The sequence below is a fragment of the Wasmannia auropunctata genome, unplaced genomic scaffold (genome assembly GCF_000956235.1).
Source record: "Wasmannia auropunctata unplaced genomic scaffold, wasmannia.A_1.0 LD335898.1, whole genome shotgun sequence".
Lineage (NCBI taxonomy): Eukaryota > Metazoa > Arthropoda > Insecta > Hymenoptera > Formicidae > Wasmannia > Wasmannia auropunctata.
Window position 1 is genome coordinate 355517 of NW_012026992.1, and position 21623 is coordinate 377139.

The window sequence follows — 21623 nt, forward strand, 5'->3', positions numbered from 1 at the left end:
TTTTTAACAATTTTATTTACTTCGGTACGAGGCCTCTGGTTTTGGGGTAAACCGGTGCCGGGATCTGCTGCATCTTGGCGACGCTCTTCGGCCGGACTCGCGCTGCCGACTGCAAACGCTGCTTGCTTCTCAGCCGCGTGCTCGAAGCGTCGACGTCTATGTCGCCCTCGTCGCGCAGAGCTTCCTCCAAAACGGCCTGAATCGTCGGCGCGATCGCGGGTCCCTGATACTCCAAGGTCGTCCGCGCCGGCATGTCGAGGTCCAGGTTCAGAATGTTCTCGCCCGCGTAGCGGCATCCTCGTCCCATCGCGAGCGCGATCCGCGCGTACTCCGAGACCGGTCTGCGCGAGCCCGGCACGGAAGTCGGTCGCTTGATGGCTTCTACGCTCGACGGCGCGGGATCCTTCACGACCCAACAGTCCTCCTCCTCGTCCAGATGGATTCTGGACAGGATCTTCGTCTTCTCCTCCTCGGGAATGAAGTTCTCGATTATGAGATACTTGAGCTTCAGCTCCTTCATCAGTTCGTGCTGTTCCTGCTCCAAGTCTCGTCTGTCCCTGTTGTAGTCACTGGTCACGTCCTCCAGTTCCTGCTTCAGAGCTTGCAGCTTGGTGAAGCACTTTCGCAACTTTCTGGATTTCACATCGACCTCCTGCTGCAACGTAGTGTACGTCTCCCTCACGCCGACCATTGTCAGCTCCTCGTCCTCCAACTTCTGCTGCATCTCGACCTCGCGCCTCTTACGTTCCGCGATCTCGGCCGCCTTTTGCTCCAACGCCCTCTGCTGCTCGTTCGTGTGATCGATTATATTCTTACCACCGCAGAGCATCTTGCTCTCCAAATCCTTTATTCTCTGGACGAGATTCTCGGTCTCCTGCTTCTCGGTCTTCAACTGCTCCGCTATGAGCTTCTTGTCACTTTCGGACAATTTATTATCTTCCCGACTGTCTTCCGTCTCGGATTCCGAATCGATTGCCTCGTCCTCCTTTTTCTTTTCGACCTCTTCTTCTTCCGCTGCACCACGCCTTTCTGCGCGAGTTTCTCCTTCAATCGACCTATCTCCTCCTGATACTGCCTCAATAAAGCATCCTTCGGATCCTCATTAATCCTAGGCTTGTTCTTGATGTTCTTAGCACGGCTTGCGTATCGCAGAGTCGTCAGAGTCTCGTCGTAGTTGTAGCTGGCCGGTCCGATGTTCGCTACCATGATCGTCTTCGAATTACCACCTAAAGAGTCCTGCAGCAATCTCGTCAGCTTAGAATCTCGATATGGCACGTGCGTGGTTTTCCCGTCCACCAACGCCGAGATCACATTACCCAAGGCCGACAAGCTCAGGTTAATCTTGCTCGCCTCCTTCAGCCTCTCCCCCGACGAGCCAGTTTTGCTCTGTCTCTCGCTGCCCGCGAGATCGACTAGATTCAAACGTCCCACTCGGATACCACCGGTGTCACCGATATTACCCATCTCGATAGTGATGAGGAAGATCGCGTGCGACCGCGAACTGTGCTCGTTCATGTTCGTCGCGCCGATCGTCCTGTTTTGATTGCCCACGTTCATGAGGTGCTGTATCTCCGCCGCGCTCTTGCAAACGGCGGTCGACAGATCCTTGACGTACACCCCGGTGTCCGGCTTCTCCTTCAGCTCGAAGCGCAGACTCTGATCGGGATGCAGCAGATCGCGTATCTCCTCCTGATAAATCTCCAGATAGCTGGCCCTCACCAGATACTGCATGTTCTCGGATCTGCCGATGTGATTGAATATGTGCTCGAAGGAGCGCGGGATGACGCCACGCCTCTCATGATCCGCCTTCGAGCCCTCCATGGTGTACGTCTTCCCGGTGCCGGTCTGCCCGTAGGCGAAGATAGTGCCGTTGAAGCCGTCGAGTATCGAGGACACCAGAGGCCTGACCGTCTCCTCGTATAGCTCCTGCTGGCTGGAGCTCCAGTCGTACACCGCGTCGAAGGTGAACACCTTGACGGTCTCGCTGGACGGATCGTCGCGCGGATGTCGCACCTCGACCGCACCTCTGGACGGGATCACGTCGACCACGCGGCTGTAACCGCGAGTGATTTCCCGCTCGTCCATCGGTCGGCATCGCACGACCACCTGCACGCATTGCGTCGGCACCTCGACGACCGCGCTCGACTTCATGCTCTTCTTTTTCCAGGTTTTCTGCTGGTTGTCCAATTTTTCCATATCGGCGGCGAAGTACGTGGTCTCTCGTCTGAAAAGCACGGATATACTGAGCATGCTTTATCCTGACCGAATCTGCTTGCTTCAACTGGCTCTCATATTTAAGAAATTAATATTTTAATAATATTTTAATCAATTATTTTTGTGTACAATTGATGTCGGTATCGTATCAATTATTTTACATCTCGATTTTTTAGCCTTGTGGACAGATAATATTTCAAAAATCTACTATCATATTGATTGCATTATTCTCGTTATAATTATTTATTATAAGTTTTTTAGAATCGTGAAGTTTGTATTTAAAAATATTTGCGTGTAAATACTAAATTGTTTTTAGGTAAAGTTTGAGTACATAATTTTGAACGAAAAGTTCCTTCTTACAAATGATGTATTCACATTTTTATAGAATTTTATAATCTTACTGGAAGACTAATATTTATATAAATTAGCAATTTACTGAAATTTTAAACCAATTGTAATGAAAATAAACTTCTTTTTTAGCATAACAACCTTTTCAACATTTTTCGTAGTTCTATAAGTTCTCAAATCACAACGTAAATATAACTAGTTTTTCATGTGACGATCGATCTTTTAATGAATTTAATTATCTGATCGAAAAAATGTTTGAAAATAGTGTACAAAATAAATGAGATTAAATTAAATATTTTCTATAAATGATAGACATTTCATTTTATTAAAAATTGAATAAAGAATAGCGATTATATATATTATATCACCGAAACTTCAAACTCAAATAATAAAAGGATTGAAGGATTTTTATACGCATCGTCACATGGCTAAATATACCTAAGTAGACCCAATCTTATTCTTCAATTAATCCACCGCGGCCTACGATTGCTCAATATTACTTTCGTGAAACTTCGTCGCCATGCTCACAGTACTTTCCGAATCGATAAAACTTGGCACGAAAATGCGTTATGAAAGTCATACACTAGGCAATATTAACCGTACATTACATCATAAAATTCTGATTATTTTTTATTTATATTTATAATTACTTAATTATCAGTTTTCACATAATATTTTTTGAATTTTTATTTATCACACGGTACTACTTTTTGAATTTCTTTTTTCTGGAAAAAAAGTACAAGTGGATTTTTTGCATTCTGTTTTTGCATTGATTGAAAATAGATTGTAGAGCCTGCTAGACCTGTAAGACGATATCGACCATTTTCCGGTTTCATTTTAAATGCGCTGAACTGCATTCCATTTGGAATAATAATATCAATAGAAATAACGGAACGTATCATTAAAATTCAAAGCGAACCGCAAGTAAAGATGACTCGATGTTACTTTGTGTAAGGATCAGATATTCATTTTATTCTTTAAATCGCTGTCCATTACGAGCCACTTCGTCCATAAATTATACATATAAAATCATTACGTTACTCGATCAAATAATTTAAACACTCTTTTATAGAGTATCTGCGTAATGAAAAAAAGATCAAAGCTACGTATCAAATGTCAACTTTAACATTTAATAACACATATCTGTATTGATTTTACAATTTCTCGTCGATCAAGCACTTGCAGCAACGAAAGGACCTATTTTATAAATTTGAAAATAAAATGACCGCTAGAGAGAAAATAATTGTTTTAAGTAATATAATTAAGAGAAAATAATGAAACCATCTCATGTGCGCTGTGCTTGTCAATAATTTAAACACAACCTTATAGAATATCTGTAACAAGACAAAAATAAAAAATAAAAATTATGCATTAAATTGATTGATATCTATGAAAACACGTAACTATATTTATTCTTCAGTTTTCCATCGATCGAGAGATTGGAGTAAAGCAAGAAATTATTCTATAAATTTGAAAATAAAATAACCACAGAGAAAATAAACCTTTTTTAGTATCAAGACGCAAGGCACCTGTCGTTAATTTAGACATAACTATATAGAATATCTACAACGAGAAGACAAAAATAAAAATTACACATCAAATTTAATATTTATTAAAACACGTATTTATATTTATAGTTTCTAGTCGATCGAGAACTTGTATGGGATTGCGGCAACGCAAGAACTACCCCCGTAAATTTCAAAATAAAATAACCACAAGAAAATACATAATTGAAACCGTGTCTCTTTTTACGTGCGATACCAAAAGAAACGGAAGGCTTGTCGAATTCGCAGTACTTACGGTCAAGGGTTAAAGGTAGAAAATGTATGCGCGTACATACGTGCACGTCACGTCACGTCACGTCAAAGGTGGGAAGAAGCGAGAGAGAGCGGAGTTCTCGAAGGAATTGTTAAGCACTTCTGTGCCCCGCTGATCGGGGAGAGGCCGCGCACGGATTGTATAAAGGGTAAATCTCGTTCGTTCGTTTGATTCATTACCGTTTCTACGTGTTGCCCACCGCCGTGAAGTATCGGTATTGATCCATTGTTTAGAACCCAGAAGAATTTGTTGTCAACGGCTCGCCGCTGTTCTTCCCCGCATATTGATTCTCGGCGCAGAGCGCGGCGACAGGGGCCCCCGCGCTGGGGAGAGTCGAGGAGCAGCAGGCTCGCGGATCGGAGAATCACGTTAACCGGCAAACCGCCGAGACACGCGCGATCGTGTTCACTTCACGGCACTCGCGCTACGCGAAAGCGATCGCGTAACATGCCTCTGACAGTTCCAAGACGGGAGAAGGAGTCGAAGAAACGCGTGAACGTACACGATCTTACGTCGAGCGTGTGCGCGAGCGGGCCTCTCTCGCCGCGCCGCGCGACGCCGGCGCCGGGTTGGGGGGACGTCGAAATCGATATCACCTCCCGTCATCGAACGAAACGAGTCGAGTCGGGAAAGTCGGGCCTGGCGCGCCGAGCGAACTCTACCTTACCAACTGAGTCTCGTCCCGTCTTTATCTTCTACCGTGAAGCTCGTCTTCGGACACGATCTACAATCCGCGTTGGATTTCAAGGTGGAAATCTTAGAGAGAGAGAGAGACGTGTTTCTATTTATAATTTTTTTGCGTGTATTTTGATGTATGCGTATTAATATATTAATGTATACTTTAGATACGTATGTACACATTTTGCTTTTCGCACTTTGCACTTCGGCACATAATAAAATTGCAAATAGAATTATTCTGAATTCCACTACGCGAACTGTAGATCTGAATTATAAATTATTGAACTCGGTTGTAAAAATTGTAACAATAAGATATCAAAATGTACCGAAGTTTGTAAATAAAAATTATGTAGCAATAATATTTACGTGCGATTAATTTATGTTATATAATGTATATGTATAATTTTAAACCGCGGTCATATGCGATAAAATCTTTTATCGTGAAACATATCACGAAACGCAATGTATATATTAAATTAAATTTTAGGAAAATAATTTGTTCTCGTTTCTCTTGTTCAAATTAGTTTCTTACATTTTATAAACTTAATTATATAAAAATTTAGGAAGTTATTCGAGCATTTATATATTTTTATATTTTGTTAAATCTTGAATTAAATGTATTTTCGTGGAATAATATATTCTTTCATTTTACATTCACTAAAATATATTTATAAATTTCCGCTCAACTTTTTCTCAACTCGCTCCGTTTTTTTAACGCCAATCTTTCGTTTAAGGAAGTGACGTCAGGCACACGGTGACTCTCGTGTCTCTCGTGACTCTCGTGGTGTAGAGCGAAGTCAGCGGAGTGATGCGAGTCATTTACGTTTCGGCGAGCAGGTCGTTGTCGTAGTGTCTGTCGCGATTAATCGGACGCCGTTCGTAATTGGGGTTGATGACGGGAAATCGACGTTTTTATGCATAAAAATCTTCTGCATCCACCGGTGAGACTGGTCGCATCGCGATAGAATTCTGTGACACACGATAGGATAGGTTAATCGCGCTAAATTTAGCCACTGGCTATTTTCAATCTGTGGCATTTCGTGCTGTCGCAAAACACCGTGTTACATATTTTTACTAATAAATGAAACAAGAATTTTATTCGCCAGAAAGAAAAATAGTGACTAATCTTTCTTTAAACGTACAGGTTGACAATTGGAAAATTGCTGAAAAATTGATGGCTGTTATTTGGTGATAAAGTGGACAGAACGAAACGAATTATAACACATTACTCTGCAGAAAAAACCTCTGTCATTATGATTAGCACATAATGCAAAAAGAATATACATATGTAAAGTTGTAAATATAAATATTGTAAAAAGGAGCTGACAATTTGCCTGATTGCATTTATTGATGTTATCAATATGACTATCTATAAATTTGTACAACAATTGCAAAAGCTTTTCAAAATTATTAAGTATATTTTGCAGTAACTAAATAATATTAATAAGTGTAACTGTGCTTTCAAAAAATTTCAGATAAATTCCTTTCAGATAAATCCTTTTGGGAATGGCCATTCAAGTTGAGATCTGAACATATACAAGCCAGTGCAAGCCAGCCAAATTTTCGACTTTTTAATGTTTATTTTTACAAACTTACAAATGTATATCTTTTCTACCATATGCTAATAAAAATAATGGATATTTTCTGCAGAGTAGCGTTAATTTTATTTTCATTGCAAAAGAGCAATTGTGTAGTTTTTTCTTGATTGTCACTCTGTATATATATGCATTTTCTTAATTATATCTTAGATAAATTTATAGATTACCTTATGACAATACGTTTGATCAATCAAAAATGATTCCATGGGTTAAAATTATTGGATAACTCAATTACTATTCTTAGTTTTATCAGTTTGTTTCGACAAATATAGACTATATTAGAGTAATATTTTAAAGAAAATGCTAGTATATAATTTTATAACTTTTTTGACGTTATAGTAATATATTTACTACATTGATATTATTTAATATATCTTTTCAAATTATTTTTTCAAATAATAATATTGCTTGATATGTTAATTTAATTAATATCGACAAGATATTAATCTAATTAATATTGACAGGATTAGAAATAAGGGATCAATAGAAAAAAGATTAGTCTACAAGTGCACGTCTACGTGATAATAAGCTTGTTCGAATTGCAATTATAGAGTAAAATATAATTACATATTTCTTTTATCACTTACTGTTTCAGGTAACATGAAATTGTGGATCGTAATAGCACACATTACATTAGTCGCCACTAATCTATGGGTCACAGCCCACTTCCAGGAAGAAGTGCCCGAGGATAATGAATTTGCAGAATTTGAAGATTTTGAGGAGGAAAAGCCAAGTGTGCTCATCGAACGCGTACCAGATAATCCAGAATTGTCTCAGGAGGAGGAATTGAATCAAGATTTCGAGGAGGACGATGTCCTGGTTACGGACGGTGACAGTGAATTCGATCACTTCCAAGACGAGGAAGAATTTGAAGGACTGGACGTTGCGGGTGGCAACGCCGGTCAGAAAACCGACGAACCTTCCACGTTGACCATTACGAAAGTTCCGTTCCATCTGCGGGAGAGATGGGACAGTTATTACTTAGAAATACTAATGCTCACTGGACTGGTGGTATACTTTATAAATTACGTGGTGGGACGTACCAAAAATGCCCATATAGTCGAGCAATGGCTGACAGATCATAAGCAGCTTTTGATGGATAATTTTTCCCTCGTCGGCCAGTCAAGCAAATCGAATGAGAACGCGAGTGACAACGGTTTCGTAAGACAGAGCGAGTCGCAGTACCAGTTGTACTGCTCCGGGCGTGTCGGCTGTGATTCCATGCTTATCGAGATGAAATTAATAAAGCGGCAAGACCTGGTCGCTGTATTGGCTCAACTAGTGCGTCCGCAAAACGATCAGGTTCACATAGAGGTGGAGCTCTCCAAAGACGAGATAGATAATTTCGTTTTAGCGGTCGCCACGAAGCGGCTGGCGATGCACCTGGTGCGCGACATGGCCGACATTAGCGTGTACTGTCCGGAGAAACGGTCTGGGGAGAAGTTCGGTCTTCCGTCGGGCTTTTACGTGATGTCTGAGATTCCAGAGGCAACGGCGGCTATCTTGGACACCAGGATTCAGCAAGCCTTCACGAAGTTTGCGCCTTACATAGAATACATACACATTAGTGATCAATTCAGTGGGCGCAAGCCCCAGGAGTAAGTGAAAATTGACTGTGCATATCAAATAACGATTCGTACAAATAAAATGTAATAAAGAGCACTTTAGAAAATATATGTCAATTATCTTCGACGTCAAATATTGATAAGTAATATTAACAATATTAGACGTCAAAGATAATTGACATATATTCTAAAGTGCTCTTTATTAGATTTTATTTATAAGCACTACTAACATTTAATTTAATTCTAGAGATACTACTCAGTTAACAATGCCTGAGGTTAAAAGAATATTGGTGATGATCCTGAATATAAATCTTAAGGGCCGCACGTGCAATCCAGAGACTCAAGAGAAACTTAAACTTTTACTCCAACTTGCTTTCTATTTAATTGATAAATTGCGACGTTTTAAATTATCCAAAGAGGTCTGTATTTCTTTGCTTCAGTGAAAATCACCTTCAAAATATTGCAATTTATACATGTTTATAAATTTTATCATTTATAGGGTAAAAATAAAGCGGATAAAAATCGACTCAGAGTCGAGGAAGCCTTCCTGAAAACAACGCACGCCGCGAGGGCCGAAGCCGCGGCGCAAAGACGAGAGGAGCGTCGCAGGGCCGAGCAGGAAAGAATCCTCCAAGAGGAAGATCCCGATAAACAACGGAAGTGGGAGGAAAGAGAACAACGAAGATTGGCCAAAAAACGTGCTCCGAGAATGAAGCAGCTTAAGGTGAAATCTTTGTGATACAATCAAAATTAACGCGTGGGGTTGTGTATTTAAAAGAACAAACCTTCTATATCATACTCGGAAAAAGGAAGATTCATAATTATATTGTGAGATTGTACTTCGTCCAAATTATCTACGAAATATGCTTAACTTATATCTTCATTGAGATCTTCATATATTCACTCAGTGTTCTCACACGAAGTATCGAACTTATTAAAGAAAGTACAAACGACTGTGAAAAAAAAGTATCCTGCGAATTGTAAGTTTGTTGTGTAACGTATACTTTATTTGCCCTACTGCCAGCTTACATACTTAAATATCATAGAGATATTCCCTGTTGAACAAGAATAATAAAATTTAACATAAACTATATAGATATATACACATATATATATATTATATTATCATACCTCTTTTAACGCTATATACCAACGAACTGATACGATAAGGTAGTAAAATCGTTACCCTTTAAGATCCAACACATTAAAACAGCATTTATGACCAAAAGAGATCCATACTAATATTTCAAGAAACTTTTTTTTCTCATATATGAGATAAATGCATTCAATTCAGTTCTAAATAATTTACATATCATTGTAATATGTATGTACATCCGATAATAATATACAATTATTTGGATGTGTTCAATATTTTACACGTTATTGCATCCACCAAATGGAACTATAGAAATCGCTTATAAAATTTAAAAGCTTATACTTAAGCTTATAAAATATGAAATAAAAGTATATTATTTATTGCATAATAATAATAATAATTAATCATCCATTTTCCAAGCAATGTATCATAATATACTGAGCAGATTAGTTTAGGCTGAGCATAAATATCTATAATTGTATTACATAACAGCAATGCGCTTAGCATAAATATATTGTTTGAACAATAGATCAATTAGTTGAAAGCAGTAGAAATATACGTATTAAGTTTAAAAGTTGATCTGAATTTTTTTTTATGTAAACTTTAACTTTATTACGATTTTAGACATCAAGTACGAAGTTGAATATTTTAGCATATATTCAATGATATTTATTTGGATAATAATTAATGGTTACTAAGTGAGTATATCAATCGTAAAAATCTTTTAAATAACTCTAAATTTAAACAGATCTCCATTAAAAAGAGATAAAGATATTTGAATCTAAAGTTACTCTTATATATTATTTCTATTCTAAAGCGGAAGAAGTAAATTAAACTAGGGACTCTGGAGGAGTTTCGTATTACTTTGGATGACCGTTTTGCAAAACAGAAAGTTGCTGTCCGACACAAAGTCCGCTATGACTATGTTGAGTCCGCCGCGGCCGGGGCGTTTCTGACTTATCCAAGAGAGAATTGCTTTCTGGCAGCGGGACACCAGATCTCTTTGCAGGGTGCCACACAAATGTTTTACGACGTAGGGCGTGTCCGGCGTCAAGAGGCATTGCGATATGAATGCGATGTCCAACGATCTGCTCTGCAGTTCGACATTCAAGAAATCAATCAGCTCGTCCACGCGGACGGTGTTGGGCCACACGGTACGCCAGAGACCGGACGGCCAGAGATTCGTATAGTTGCGCGCGTAAACGTTCCTGTAGACCACGAACATCTGGTATCTCTTTTGGACCAGCCATTGCAGCGTTATGTGATCGAATCTGGACGAGACCGGGCACAATTTCCCGCGAAAGATCTGAGTTATCCGGTCTATTAGACGATGATGATCCTGTTCCGTGAAGGCGTAGAAGTGCTGGAAGTCCAGGATAACGATCTCGTTCGCATGCGAGGTGAGCCAGTCGGCCACGTCCATGAGCGGCTTGCTGATCTCCGCGCCGTACAAACCGTGGAGGAAGTATATGTTACTGGTTCCCGGCTTCGTGGCAACGCGCAGATCCAAATATCGAATCCCGCCGTTGAGTTGTTGCTTGATATCATCGCGTTGTGTAATAGACCAATTTAAAATAATGGGCTTAGCAACGAATGAGCAGTAACGTCCGAGCGTTCGAATGAAGGCAGGTTCGTCCGGCCCGACGTCGTTACGTCTCTCAATCGTATAAGTCATGGTATCGTGAGAACCTGGAAGTTACCAGTTTGTATCATTAGTATTCCTGGCAGAGATATACTTGATGCTAAATATAGTTCGATTACTCATTCGTATCTGTCTTTTTCTGCGGTTAAACAATACATACTGAACAGAAAAATCCATACGTGTGTTTATATATTTAATAAAATTCTCTTTTGTGTGCTTTTTAAACTGATTCCTTTATCACTAAAATAGATCTGCTTTAATAAAAAATATTTATAAATTATAAAAAACCGATATAAAAAGTTACAACAAAAAAGCAAAATAAGATAAAATTTGAAGTTGACGAGGGAGACTTTAAAGATGCACAACTTTCAAACGAAATAATTAAATAATACTTTTAACGTAGGTCCTTAAAGTAAATTTGGAAAATATTTCGGATATTTTATAGAACATATAATTATATAAGCAAAACTATATATATAAATTTCAGTTACATAAACATATCTCTACAATGTAAAAAGTAAGGACCTTGAATCGAAACTAGATGTATTAAGAAACTCTTCTCATGCAATTATTCTTAATTTTATCGAAGTCAATCAAGATTAATTTTATCGGAAGTACATTTTATTATCTACAAATGAGTATGAATCGAACAATATTAAAAATACCATCTTCCTCGGGTAAATCAATATCCACAGACAGAATTATAACTGCGCGTCAGAGTGATTTAAACGTACCGGGTATCGCCAGATGTATTATGGGTATATTCTTGAGTGGCGCCGGAAACCGAGTCATCCAAAACTCCAGATCATCGTTCAAAATTGCGCCTGGCCATCTCGCGATATCCTCTCCCCTTTCTTCGCCTTCCATGAGTTCCATGGTGCTCGAATCGCCGTCTCAGCTCACATCTCTTATCTATTCTTATCGGAGATGTATAAAGGGGACGCCGTCTTTATTAGTCTCGCGACGGGGCTGACGCGACCGCAGGTGTCGACCTGCGTGCGATGCAAATGACGCACTGCCTCGTACAATGTCGGCGCTTTATAGGTATTCATGTACTTTCCCACGGTGATTTCAGACCCGACCGTGCTGTACAGTTAGCGTACGGTCGCCCAGCGTAACCTCGCTCTGTATAAATGCACGCTCCTGCCACATATGTGCTGCGGCAATCGTCGCATCGCGGCGAATAACGTAAATGTTTTTTGCTCCCCTTGCAAATCTTTTACGTGATATTGCTTTTGCGAGACGCAACCTCGCGAACGAATGATAATGAAGCGACGAAAATTCAATGAGATTGCCTGAAACTAGGATTTCGAGTCCCCGCAGCAGAATAAACAACGTTACACGCTCTCTCTCTCTCTCTCTCTCTCTGTTCTGCGCATACGCGCGTTTTTCATGTGCGTAATTTATGAATGTACCGCGAGATACGTATAGAAATCTTGACGAACTTGAGCCACCTTTCTGCATGCCGATATTAATCAGAAGTCCAATTTTCGTTCTGCGCACGTTTTTTTTGTATTCTTCGGAGTAAAATTAAGACAAGAAATCCTATTCCAAAGATTCGGGCTCGGTTTTCTGCAAAATTATAATTTAATATTATAACTCTTTGCTATTTTTATTATTTATATGTTAATTAAAACAGCGAATATTATTTTGCTGTTATCCTTAAGAGAAGTATATTTCTAAGAAAATCTAAACATTAAAAAAATATATATATAAAATTAATCCATTAAGAGATATACTAAACATATATGTTATAAATTTTTCGAAATTTTCTAATTAATGGAAACCGCATTAAAAAATACCGACATAAAATTATTCCAGTTGTGTCATACATGTCTTCTGATTTGCGCAGTATTGTATTGCGTATTTAACGCATTTTACCTGTGAGTCATCATCTTCGATTATGTCGGAAATGTTATGCTTCTCGAGTATATTCTGCAGCGAATAAATAAGCTTCTGTTTCTGATCGGCGCAACATGAAGTACAAATGTCGCTCGTGCAGACATGCTCTTGCAACTGAAAACAATTGCTTCTTTGTATTGTACACAAGGATATATAAATGCCTTAACATTACACGGGTATCATTTACAATGCTTGTTCATATCTAAAGCCAACTGTAATTGTTGGTATATAATAAATAGTATATATAGTTTAATGATAATTTATATCATAATATATATAAAAAATTCTATATTGTTATTGTTATATTCTGTAACTAATTTCTTCGTATATAATTTTACATTCAATGGGTTCACATTGAATGCTACACACTACAACGCCTTCCCATAAAAATTGCAACTGTAACGAAATCAAAGAGAGGCCAAGATCCACCTAGAATCTTAGCTAGATAGGCTTTCCTCCAAGAGACCGAAGTTTGTAGCGCTACTAAAGAACACTCTGTGTATATTCATTCAAATGAAGAAACGATACCTGTAACGCTTCCAGGACGCACTGTTTGGCTTCGTTCAGGCTCTTGTTCAATTTATCGAATTCCTCGCATTTCTTTCGCACCTCCGTAAGGACTTCCTCCCGGGCCTTTTTGGTTTCCTGCAAATGTTGCTCGAGGACCTTCATCTTCTCTTCCGACTCCGTGCATCTCTCCCTGTACTCGTCTATCATTTGCTCGTAATTGCCGAGCCTCCTGTTCTCACGTTGCACCCGCCCGTATTCGAGAATCGAGTTCACGTAGTCCTGGGCGAGCTCGTGCATCGCACGTCTATACGTCAACGCGTCCTCCTGCGCGATCTTGGCCTCGCCCTCGAGCAATTCGCACTGCAGCCTGAACGCACGGTCGGTTTCCTTGGATTCCGCGCTCCTCGCCTCCAGGTCCTGGCAGGTCTTCAACATCGAATTCAGCTCGTGGTTCAGCGCGATGTTCCTCCTGATCGCGCTGTGCATCATGTCCGCTATGCGGATGTTCGTCGCCTCCTTGAATTCCCGAGCGAGCTGCCTCAAGCGTTCCTCCATCTCCTTCTGCATTCTACGTACACACAGGATTTGATAAATATATGTTAAACGACATTGAGAAATAATTTGTTAAAGATCTCCGAGGCATATGTACATCTTGAAGAAGAAAGATAAGATTGCGCAATTTCTGAAAACGCTCTAGGTGATTGTTGATCAAAGGTGACGTTTGTGATAATAAGAGAGATATATATACTTTATTGATTAATCTGTTTACTTAGCCTTGGTAACGATGACTGATTTCTCCGTTTCGTAGAGCGTCGTCTTGTGCAATTCCTCTTGCTTCGTCATTTCGTCTTCCTGCACCTCGAACTTGCGCATCAAATCCAGGCGGGCTAATCGCCAGTCTTCCAACGCATTCAGCTTCCCAGCTGACGTGAAGTAGCACATGAAACACGCACATTCTCGTTTATTCGTATTCCCTTTTCTGCTCTCTTTTTTTTTTTGTTATGATAATTTTTGTATTATACCTCCGAGTTTCACTTCAGCGCTCAAAGTGTTTTCCATAGTACGGTACTCTTGTTCCATCGCGCCTTCTCTCTTTTTGTATTCGACCTGCTCCTGCTTTCTCAATTCTTCCAGGGCCAGTAAACGTTCGTTCAGTTCACGAGCCTCCTCTATCTTTCCCTCCAGGTCCCGTTTCAAATGCGCCACGATGTCAGCTCGATCCTCCTTCAACTGCTCGAACTTCTTCGTTAAATTCTTTACCTCGTACTCAAGCTCGTCATTTCGACTGCGTAGCCTTGAAACAGCATCGGGAGGTACACGTCATTAAATCAGAAACAGGAAGTTATAATAAGTAAATAAGCGAGGCGTCGGGCCTCGATTTTAAGTGAACAAACCGTGACAGTTGTCTATTGTTGTCTAGAATTTGTTGCTCGTAAGACAACGTTTCTTGCTCGTTTAAACACTTTTTCCGTTTTTCTTTCTTCTCTTTGTCACCCTCGCGTACTTTCTTCTTTTTGAACATCTTGCTATTTTTGTACGCTAATTACGCATTGTTCACCGTGAACGAAACATACGCTTTCAAATTTTTTCTATTGTGACTTTATCTTAAAATATTTATATCAGAAGCATGCAGAAGTTACATCGTATCGAGACGAAACGAAATTCATGACAAATCCAGTCGGGGAGATTTTTAAATTCGATCGAAATTACTTCATTGTCTTCACACTGTTCGCAACGTCAAACATCGATGTAACTTCTGATTTTACCGTCCGTCTCTCTGTTGCCATAGTAAAGAGATAACAAATCAAATACATATATCTTATACAAAAATATATAAATGCACAAGTGACACGAGTATGAGGTACATGCATGAATAAATGTCAACACAATATGATTAACATAAAATGTCAATTAAAATAACAATTCTTATACAATAATAAAAGGCTATTACATAAAAAAATATTAACGAAATATTAACAAATAGTAAGTAATAGATATATTTATATACAGGATATTCCAAATTATTCCAATGTATTAATAGCGCTTTAAATATCAGTTTTTACGTTTGTGTTTGCTTCAATTATATAATTCGAGAATAATACGATGAAACAAAGAAATAAATTCGTATTTTGATTTTATTTACATTGCAATATATTGTAAGCTACATTATAAACTCTGGTGTATCCTGCATATAATGTAATAGAACAAGTTGTAAAATAAGAATACGTAATATAAGAAATATCAATACTTGGCACATATTCTATGCACCAATGACACTTGCATACTCCTAACATTCTCCATTTCACTCAATTTTGACATATGTACAATCTAATCTATTTGCATAATTACAATTGTTTACACAGCCACTGCAATATCGTGCACGTAAAGATCGTAACATATTCTTTGGCAATAAAACAATTTTAGTAGATAAATAATCAACAACCTTTTAATTCGTATTTTATATTACAGCAATGTTTTGTAAATATTTTAATATGTATCATGTGTAATCTAAGATAATTACAAATGTGATAATTACAAATACGTCACTGAAAAAAAGCTATACATATAAGTGATTTAATTGTACAAAACTACCACAAAATAATATTATTGCAAAGGTAGTTCAATGTTATACTTATAAGAAAATAATAATCATGAATTTAAATGAATCAGATGATATATCGTATTGTTTTTTTTTTTGCAAAAAGAGGGAACTCTAAAATTGTTTGTAATAAACCCGTTCATTTATGGAACAATATCCCTACTCACATGATATACATTGAGCTTAAAATGGAATTTTACAAACTAGGAACTAAGCTTAGAGTCCACATATTAGCACGAAGTAAACTCAAAGTAATTTATATTAAAAAGAAAATCACCAGTTCATCAGTTATGGCGTTGTACAATTTTCAACAAATTTAGGAATAATCTCTGAGTTAGAAGTAAATTACTATGATATATACATTTATTAACGCACTGAAATATTAAACTCGAGGTTATTCAACTTGCATCATCGGAAGGATGTTTATCAAAAACGATGTCCCAAATACGAATCTCTTATAAAATTCTTTCCAAGCTTAGTCTAGAAAAATCTATGTATATTCATATATGTATACGAGATAAAATGAAGAATGAAAAGTACAAAATTTAGTTAACAGGAGGTCTCGGTGGGGGAGGTGGCTCCGGTCTGCGGAAGTATATAATGAGACTAAGCATTCCCGTGAGAAATCCGATAAGATATAGATCCCAATTTTGTCCGAGCAATTGATCCCACTTATCCAATTGATCGACCAAACTGAACTCTTGCAGGTAATCAAGGCCGAAGAGGAAAGAAAGTTTGATCAGAGCTAGGGCTACAGGTATTCGCGCGTCGGGACTGGCGTCCGCGGCTAAATCGTAGCACCGCTTGGCTAAATGTCGGTCTTTAGCTAAACCTAGACCACGCTCGTGCATATATCCCAGATTGAACATCGCCTGAGCGTTGTGTTGTTGCTCGGACGCCGAACGGTAATGACCCGCAGCAACCTCGTAATCAACTTTTGTTCCTCTGCCGTAGTAATGCGCATCCCCAAGTTTCACCTGCGGCAAAGTGTGGAGCTCATTTCGTGCTCTCAAAGTGCAAACGCAAATTTTTCCCCATTTTTCTTCGTCGGTGTTACAAATATTTCGATATATCTCTACCACTCACCTGCGCAGCGGAATAACCTTGCGCGGCAGCTCGCGCCCACAGCGCCAGAGTTCGGACTAAGCCTTCCTCTTCCGATAAAATATCGGTTTCTCCCCTGTCCAAAATGAATGCCGCGTTACTCTGCGCAACCTCATAGCCCATTTCGGAAAACAAGGCATAATTGAGGAACGCCTCGTTCACTCTGCCTTCTCTGTAATCGGTATGCGCCACCATCAACTGGTCGCTCCATTTTCCTCGTTCGGCAACGTTTTTCATCAATTCCACGGCCGTCGGGCAACTTCTCATCATGCCAGTGCCAGTGGCGTGCATCTGAGCGAGATTGTAGTACGCTAGGACATGGCCGGACTGACTGGCTAAATTAAAATACTTATTTGCCATTTTGTAGTCTCGCCTGACGCCTATGCCACCTGAAAAAAATGAATTCAAGTGTTATTCACGGAGTAACAAGCGATTATCTACGTAAACGAGGAAGAGTGACATGATTATGCAATTACGAGTACGCGTATACTTACTGAAATACATGTTGCCTAACTGCAACTGTCCATCGACCCAACCTTGTTCTGCAGCTTGACTGAAATATTGCAGCGCTTTAGCGGTGTTTCTTTCCACTCCCATTCCGTATAAGTACATCAGACCCAATCCACTCTGTCCCACTGGGTTGCCTAACTCTGCAGCTTTTTTGAAATATTTATATGCCGTTTCATTATCTTGTTTAACAATTTCACTTCCTTCTAAATAAATCTGTAAATACACGTGAATAGAATATTTATTATATGATCAGACTATATTAGACAAATTATGTAACTTTGCGTACATATATAGTAAATAATTGTATTTGTCCAGCATGTAGCCAGTAAGTATTGCCGCTCAAAATTCGATTTTACCTTTCCAAGGAAAGCCATAGCTACTGGATTGCCGGCGTTGGCAGCATGTTGAAAGTATTGCACTGCTCTTTCGTGATCTAAAGGAACTCCTCTACCCCCTTGATAATGAAGCTGTCCAAGTCCGACCTGCGCTTGAGTGTCGCCCTTCTTGGCCAACAATTGATAGTACTCTATTAAATCTTGATCGAAGATTCCGGACGTGTAGCCCGGGTTCTCGTGCTCGTCCAAGAGACGAACCCGTTGTACCACCGGACCGCCACTCAGCGAGACTTCCTCTGCGACCTTCTTCGCTACCTTCCGATAAAAGTCTAACGCACGCTCGCAAGAGGCCGGTGTCGTTACGCCCGCCCAGTGACGATATCCCATTACCATTTGAGCGCGAACATCGCCACCGAGAGCAGCTACAGTATAATGAAGTAAAGCTTTTCCTTGAGAAGCATTAACGCCACCAATACCAGTCGCATATAAAAATCCCATTCCCTGTACACAAATGCATAATAATCAATCACAAGATTCTCCCACCGTCAGAACTTGATGTATTGTTTGTCACATCGCGTACATACCATATGAGCAGATGGGAGTCCCGTATCTGCGAGCTCCTTGAATATTTGAAATATATTAGGTATATCGTCAATAGCTACTCGCAGGGAAGGAGAGCCCAGAGGAGTTCCGAGTAATCTCCCCCACGCCAGTATAGATCTGGCCTCTCGATGGCCCAACTTGGCCGCCTCGACGAGCAGTCTGTAACCCTCGTGTTTGTTAGCGCGCATCGCATTTATGATACCTTCCGCTTTCTTAAACAACTGCTCGGCTGGAAAAAAAATCGTTACAGATAAATAAAGAAAAATCATTAGAAAGTGTGTGATAAAAAAATGCCATCTGGTGAAGACAAAAGGTTTTTTTTTTTTTTAGTCCAACGTACCTGCCTGCTGTTCCGCCGACAATGGCTCTTTGACCTCCTCGTCGAGCATGTACAGCTCCTGAACTTCCCAGGACTCCAGATCCTCCTCATCGAACGGCCTCTCATTCAGAACCAAGGAATCCGTGTCCTTCGTTTGAGCTATCATAGTCTTCATCCATACGTTTCTCGTCCCCGGATTCTCCACGGTCTCCTTGCTGGCGGCCTCCGTCTTGCCGCCCTCCCCGTCCTCCTTCCTGCCCGTCTGCTTGCCGATCTTCTCGTAGATCGGGTCGGACGTCGGCACGAGCTTCATTATCGTGTCCCGCAGCGCGCTAAGCTCGCGCAGCTGCTCGAAGGCGCTCTCCATGTCCTCGATCGCGACCTCCTCCTCCGTCTCCTCGTTCGTATTCGACTTCTGCGTGATGTCGCCGCGCTTCTTCGAGCCGGTCTCCAGCTCCGCGGCGGAGCTGCTCACGAGGAACAACGCCAGGAGCAGCGACAGGAGCACGACGGCGGCCCCGTTGGACTTCATAGCTTCGCGACCGGAGGAAAGCGAAGGTTTCAAACGCGTGGCCTCATTACAAACCTATAACGCCGGTTGACCTTAACGTTATTGTCGCTCATCGCCCTCCTCGCGGGCACAAGACGCGGTTATACGCGCGGCACGCGCGATTGATCGCACTCGATACGTACATACGTGGACATTCGCGAGGGCCGTCTCGCCTCTTCGACCAATTACGTCATTAGGACACGTCAATACGCATCTTCCCGCGGCGAGGGAACCCGCGACTACCGTGTGTGTGTTGTCAACAAAAGCGGAGCGAGGCAAGACCCGCCGGGGCGAGACCCCCGTCGACCGACCCCGTGCACACCGTTCGGGACCTCGTCGGCGCTCTCACGAGCGTGTCGTGTGTACACGCGTTATGGTACACCGCGCGGGAAAAACATCAGCCGCGTCAGCTGTTCACCGAGCTAAAAGCGTGCGATCGCCATAATAATAAACGGCTCGCGCTGCTGCCCCTGCCTTGCTCTCCCTCCTCCGTGCGGCGCACACGAATGCGTATTTTAGGTACACCTTGTTTACACCGCGCAACGTCAGCGCGACACGTCGTCCACTCTCGCGCGTGTATATCGTACCCGTCGACCGATGCCGCGAGCCGCGACAAAACGCGAAATGTCTCCGTCTGAATATCGAGAAACTGATGTTTCAATGCTCTTGTCCTTTGCTCTCACCACGTACGAGGCGACGTGCTTCGCGATAAGATATGCTTTGCGTTTAGATTCCAGGTAGGTAGGGATAGACAAATAGAGGGGAAAAAAAAACGATGATAATAATAACAGTGTCTTCTTCCGACGGAATTAATTGAGCCCCGCCAAGATGCCCCAATCAACTGCACCTTCGGAAAAGTGCAGAAGTGGATTTGTAGGTTAACTGCGCAAAAAGTTTTTGTTCGTGAACTCGCGCACGCCACCGACGAGCGTCATTTTTCCTTCGAGGTTTCCTAAAAACTCGAACATTCCGGAATTCGAAAGACAATTTCTTTTCTCGATTAACTCTCGTCTCCTCGACGGTCGCATTTCAATTTTCAGACCGTGCGACGATCGCGAAACCGTTGGCAACCATTGATGGTTGCCAACCTGCCAATAAAGTTATGACTGACGCGTTGTCTTTCTATCCACCAATCGGATCTGTTTGCCAAAGACCGCACGAACGTATGTCTTTTACGTTTTCTGAACGCAATTACGAAATCGCGTACAACAGTTAATCGTTAATATATCTTTTATCTCCGATATTTTCACTTCCGTATTTTCGAAATGAATACAATACATCTATAGATATTCGTATATTATAGCATGAGTTTTTGTATTCAAATCTTTGTATTTGTTAATTGTAATATTTTGTGATGAAATGATTACATTTTAATTTATTTCTTAATCTTTCGTTTAAATATTTTTCACACATTTGTCAAATATTTAAAAATGTCAGATACAATTCTGAATCGCACCCAGGGAGAAATGATCGGTCTATAAACGTTGATTCGACGTCTATATGTATAGACCGATCATTTCTGCCTGGGACAACGCGCGAATGTTTGCAATTTTAAAAAATGCCTACAAATCCCTTCTGGAAATAAAAGACGATTATTAATGTATACAAAGAATTGTACACAAAAATTTTGTATTCTTTAATTGTAACATATGCACTACCGCTCAAAAGTTTGTAGCACTCTACAGTTTTTATACATATAAAAACACAATTCTTTACAGATATAATTATTTTATTGAAAAAAAAAATTTTTTTTTTTAATTTTTGAACGTACACTATTAGAATAAATTTTTTGATTGGAACAATATGAATTTTCGTTTGAACATTTACGATGTTATAATAAATAAAGTTGATTAAACCCTTTTTTTTTCAAAATTTAGAGATGTTCCAAACTTTTAAGTGGTAGTGTGTTATCTGCAAGACGGAATGCGCCTATATATCCCGAGTGCAATCATAATTAACGCGACTTTATGCGTTAAAATATTTGTGACTCTATATTTAGTTCTCTATATTATATTTAGTAAGAGAAAATTAGCTAAAGAGATATGAAGTTTAACATTTGCATCGAGCTCTTTTCCTTTTATATATTTTACTTTTTCCTCAGAAATTAAAGACAACGGTTAAGCAATTATATCCAAATTATATACGTATATGTAAGATGTTTGAAACATTTTTTTTTTGTAAGAATATAAAATTTTCGGAAGATTGTCAGGAGAAAATGTATAGTTTCGAAGT

General features: G+C 40.1%; 5 protein-coding genes across 5 annotated transcripts; 1 reads left to right on the plus strand and 4 right to left on the minus strand.

The window, feature by feature from the left end:
• LOC105455560 (kinesin-like protein KIF3B) lies at positions 1-4952 on the minus strand. The gene is given in 3 exon segments (XM_011698967.1): positions 1-996; positions 999-2224; positions 4560-4952. Coding segments are annotated over 2 exon segments (2178 nt in total). The 5' UTR covers positions 2197-2224; positions 4560-4952; the 3' UTR covers positions 1-16.
• Positions 4953-5756: 804 nt separating this feature from the next.
• Positions 5757-9205, plus strand: LOC105455561 (coiled-coil domain-containing protein 47). The gene is made up of 4 exons (XM_011698969.1): positions 5757-5999; positions 7252-8254; positions 8469-8640; positions 8721-9205. The coding sequence occupies exons 2-4, from the start codon at positions 7257-7259 to the stop codon at positions 8958-8960; spliced, it is 1410 nt and encodes a 469-aa protein (XP_011697271.1). The 5' UTR covers positions 5757-5999; positions 7252-7256; the 3' UTR covers positions 8961-9205.
• A 1-nt stretch (position 9206) lies between these two features.
• On the minus strand, positions 9207-12478 carry LOC105455564 (PI-PLC X domain-containing protein 3). The gene is made up of 2 exons (XM_011698972.1): positions 11694-12478; positions 9207-11006 (listed from the first exon to the last, which is right to left on the minus strand). The coding sequence occupies exons 1-2, from the start codon at positions 11833-11835 to the stop codon at positions 10153-10155; spliced, it is 996 nt and encodes a 331-aa protein (XP_011697274.1). The 5' UTR covers positions 11836-12478; the 3' UTR covers positions 9207-10152.
• Positions 12352-15337, minus strand: LOC105455563 (uncharacterized protein C9orf117 homolog). Its single transcript, XM_011698971.1, has 6 exons — positions 14766-15337; positions 14394-14665; positions 14141-14294; positions 13390-13939; positions 12841-12975; positions 12352-12531 (listed from the first exon to the last, which is right to left on the minus strand). Exons 1-6 carry the CDS (start codon positions 14891-14893, stop codon positions 12505-12507), a joined length of 1266 nt encoding a protein of 421 aa, XP_011697273.1. The 5' UTR covers positions 14894-15337; the 3' UTR covers positions 12352-12504.
• A 151-nt stretch (positions 15338-15488) lies between these two features.
• Positions 15489-20084, minus strand: LOC105455562 (protein sel-1 homolog 1). Its single transcript, XM_011698970.1, has 7 exons — positions 19535-20084; positions 18863-19427; positions 18504-18751; positions 17941-18420; positions 17569-17797; positions 17057-17463; positions 15489-16947 (listed from the first exon to the last, which is right to left on the minus strand). The coding sequence occupies exons 1-7, from the start codon at positions 19544-19546 to the stop codon at positions 16516-16518; spliced, it is 2373 nt and encodes a 790-aa protein (XP_011697272.1). The 5' UTR covers positions 19547-20084; the 3' UTR covers positions 15489-16515.
• Positions 20085-21623: the final 1539 nt, after the last annotated feature.

What these genes read in the sequence shown, in the direction of transcription:
- LOC105455561 (XM_011698969.1), top strand. Translation starts at nt 7,257, where the DNA reads ATGAAATTGTGGATCGTAATAGCACACATTACATTAGTCGCCACTAAT. An exon ending in AGTGGGCGCAAGCCCCAGGA is followed by an intron (nt 8,255 to 8,468) that starts GTAAGTGAAAAT and finishes ATTTAATTCTAG; the next exon opens with AGATACTACTCAGTTAACAA. An exon ending in GTTTTAAATTATCCAAAGAG is followed by an intron (nt 8,641 to 8,720) that starts GTCTGTATTTCT and finishes TATCATTTATAG; the next exon opens with GGTAAAAATAAAGCGGATAA.
- LOC105455564 (XM_011698972.1), bottom strand. Translation starts at nt 11,835, where the DNA reads ATGGAACTCATGGAAGGCGAAGAAAGGGGAGAGGATATCGCGAGATGG. An exon ending in AATACATCTGGCGATACCCG is followed by an intron (nt 11,007 to 11,693) that starts GTACGTTTAAAT and finishes GGTAACTTCCAG; the next exon opens with GTTCTCACGATACCATGACT.
- LOC105455563 (XM_011698971.1), bottom strand. Translation starts at nt 14,893, where the DNA reads ATGTTCAAAAAGAAGAAAGTACGCGAGGGTGACAAAGAGAAGAAAGAA. An exon ending in CGCTGAAGTGAAACTCGGAG is followed by an intron (nt 14,295 to 14,393) that starts GTATAATACAAA and finishes ACTTCACGTCAG; the next exon opens with CTGGGAAGCTGAATGCGTTG. An exon ending in TCGAAGATGATGACTCACAG is followed by an intron (nt 12,532 to 12,840) that starts GTAAAATGCGTT and finishes ATAATTTTGCAG; the next exon opens with AAAACCGAGCCCGAATCTTT.
- LOC105455562 (XM_011698970.1), bottom strand. An exon ending in GTCGGCGGAACAGCAGGCAG is followed by an intron (nt 18,752 to 18,862) that starts GTACGTTGGACT and finishes TTTTTTTTCCAG; the next exon opens with CCGAGCAGTTGTTTAAGAAA. An exon ending in AAGGTTATTCCGCTGCGCAG is followed by an intron (nt 16,948 to 17,056) that starts GTGAGTGGTAGA and finishes ACTTTGCCGCAG; the next exon opens with GTGAAACTTGGGGATGCGCA.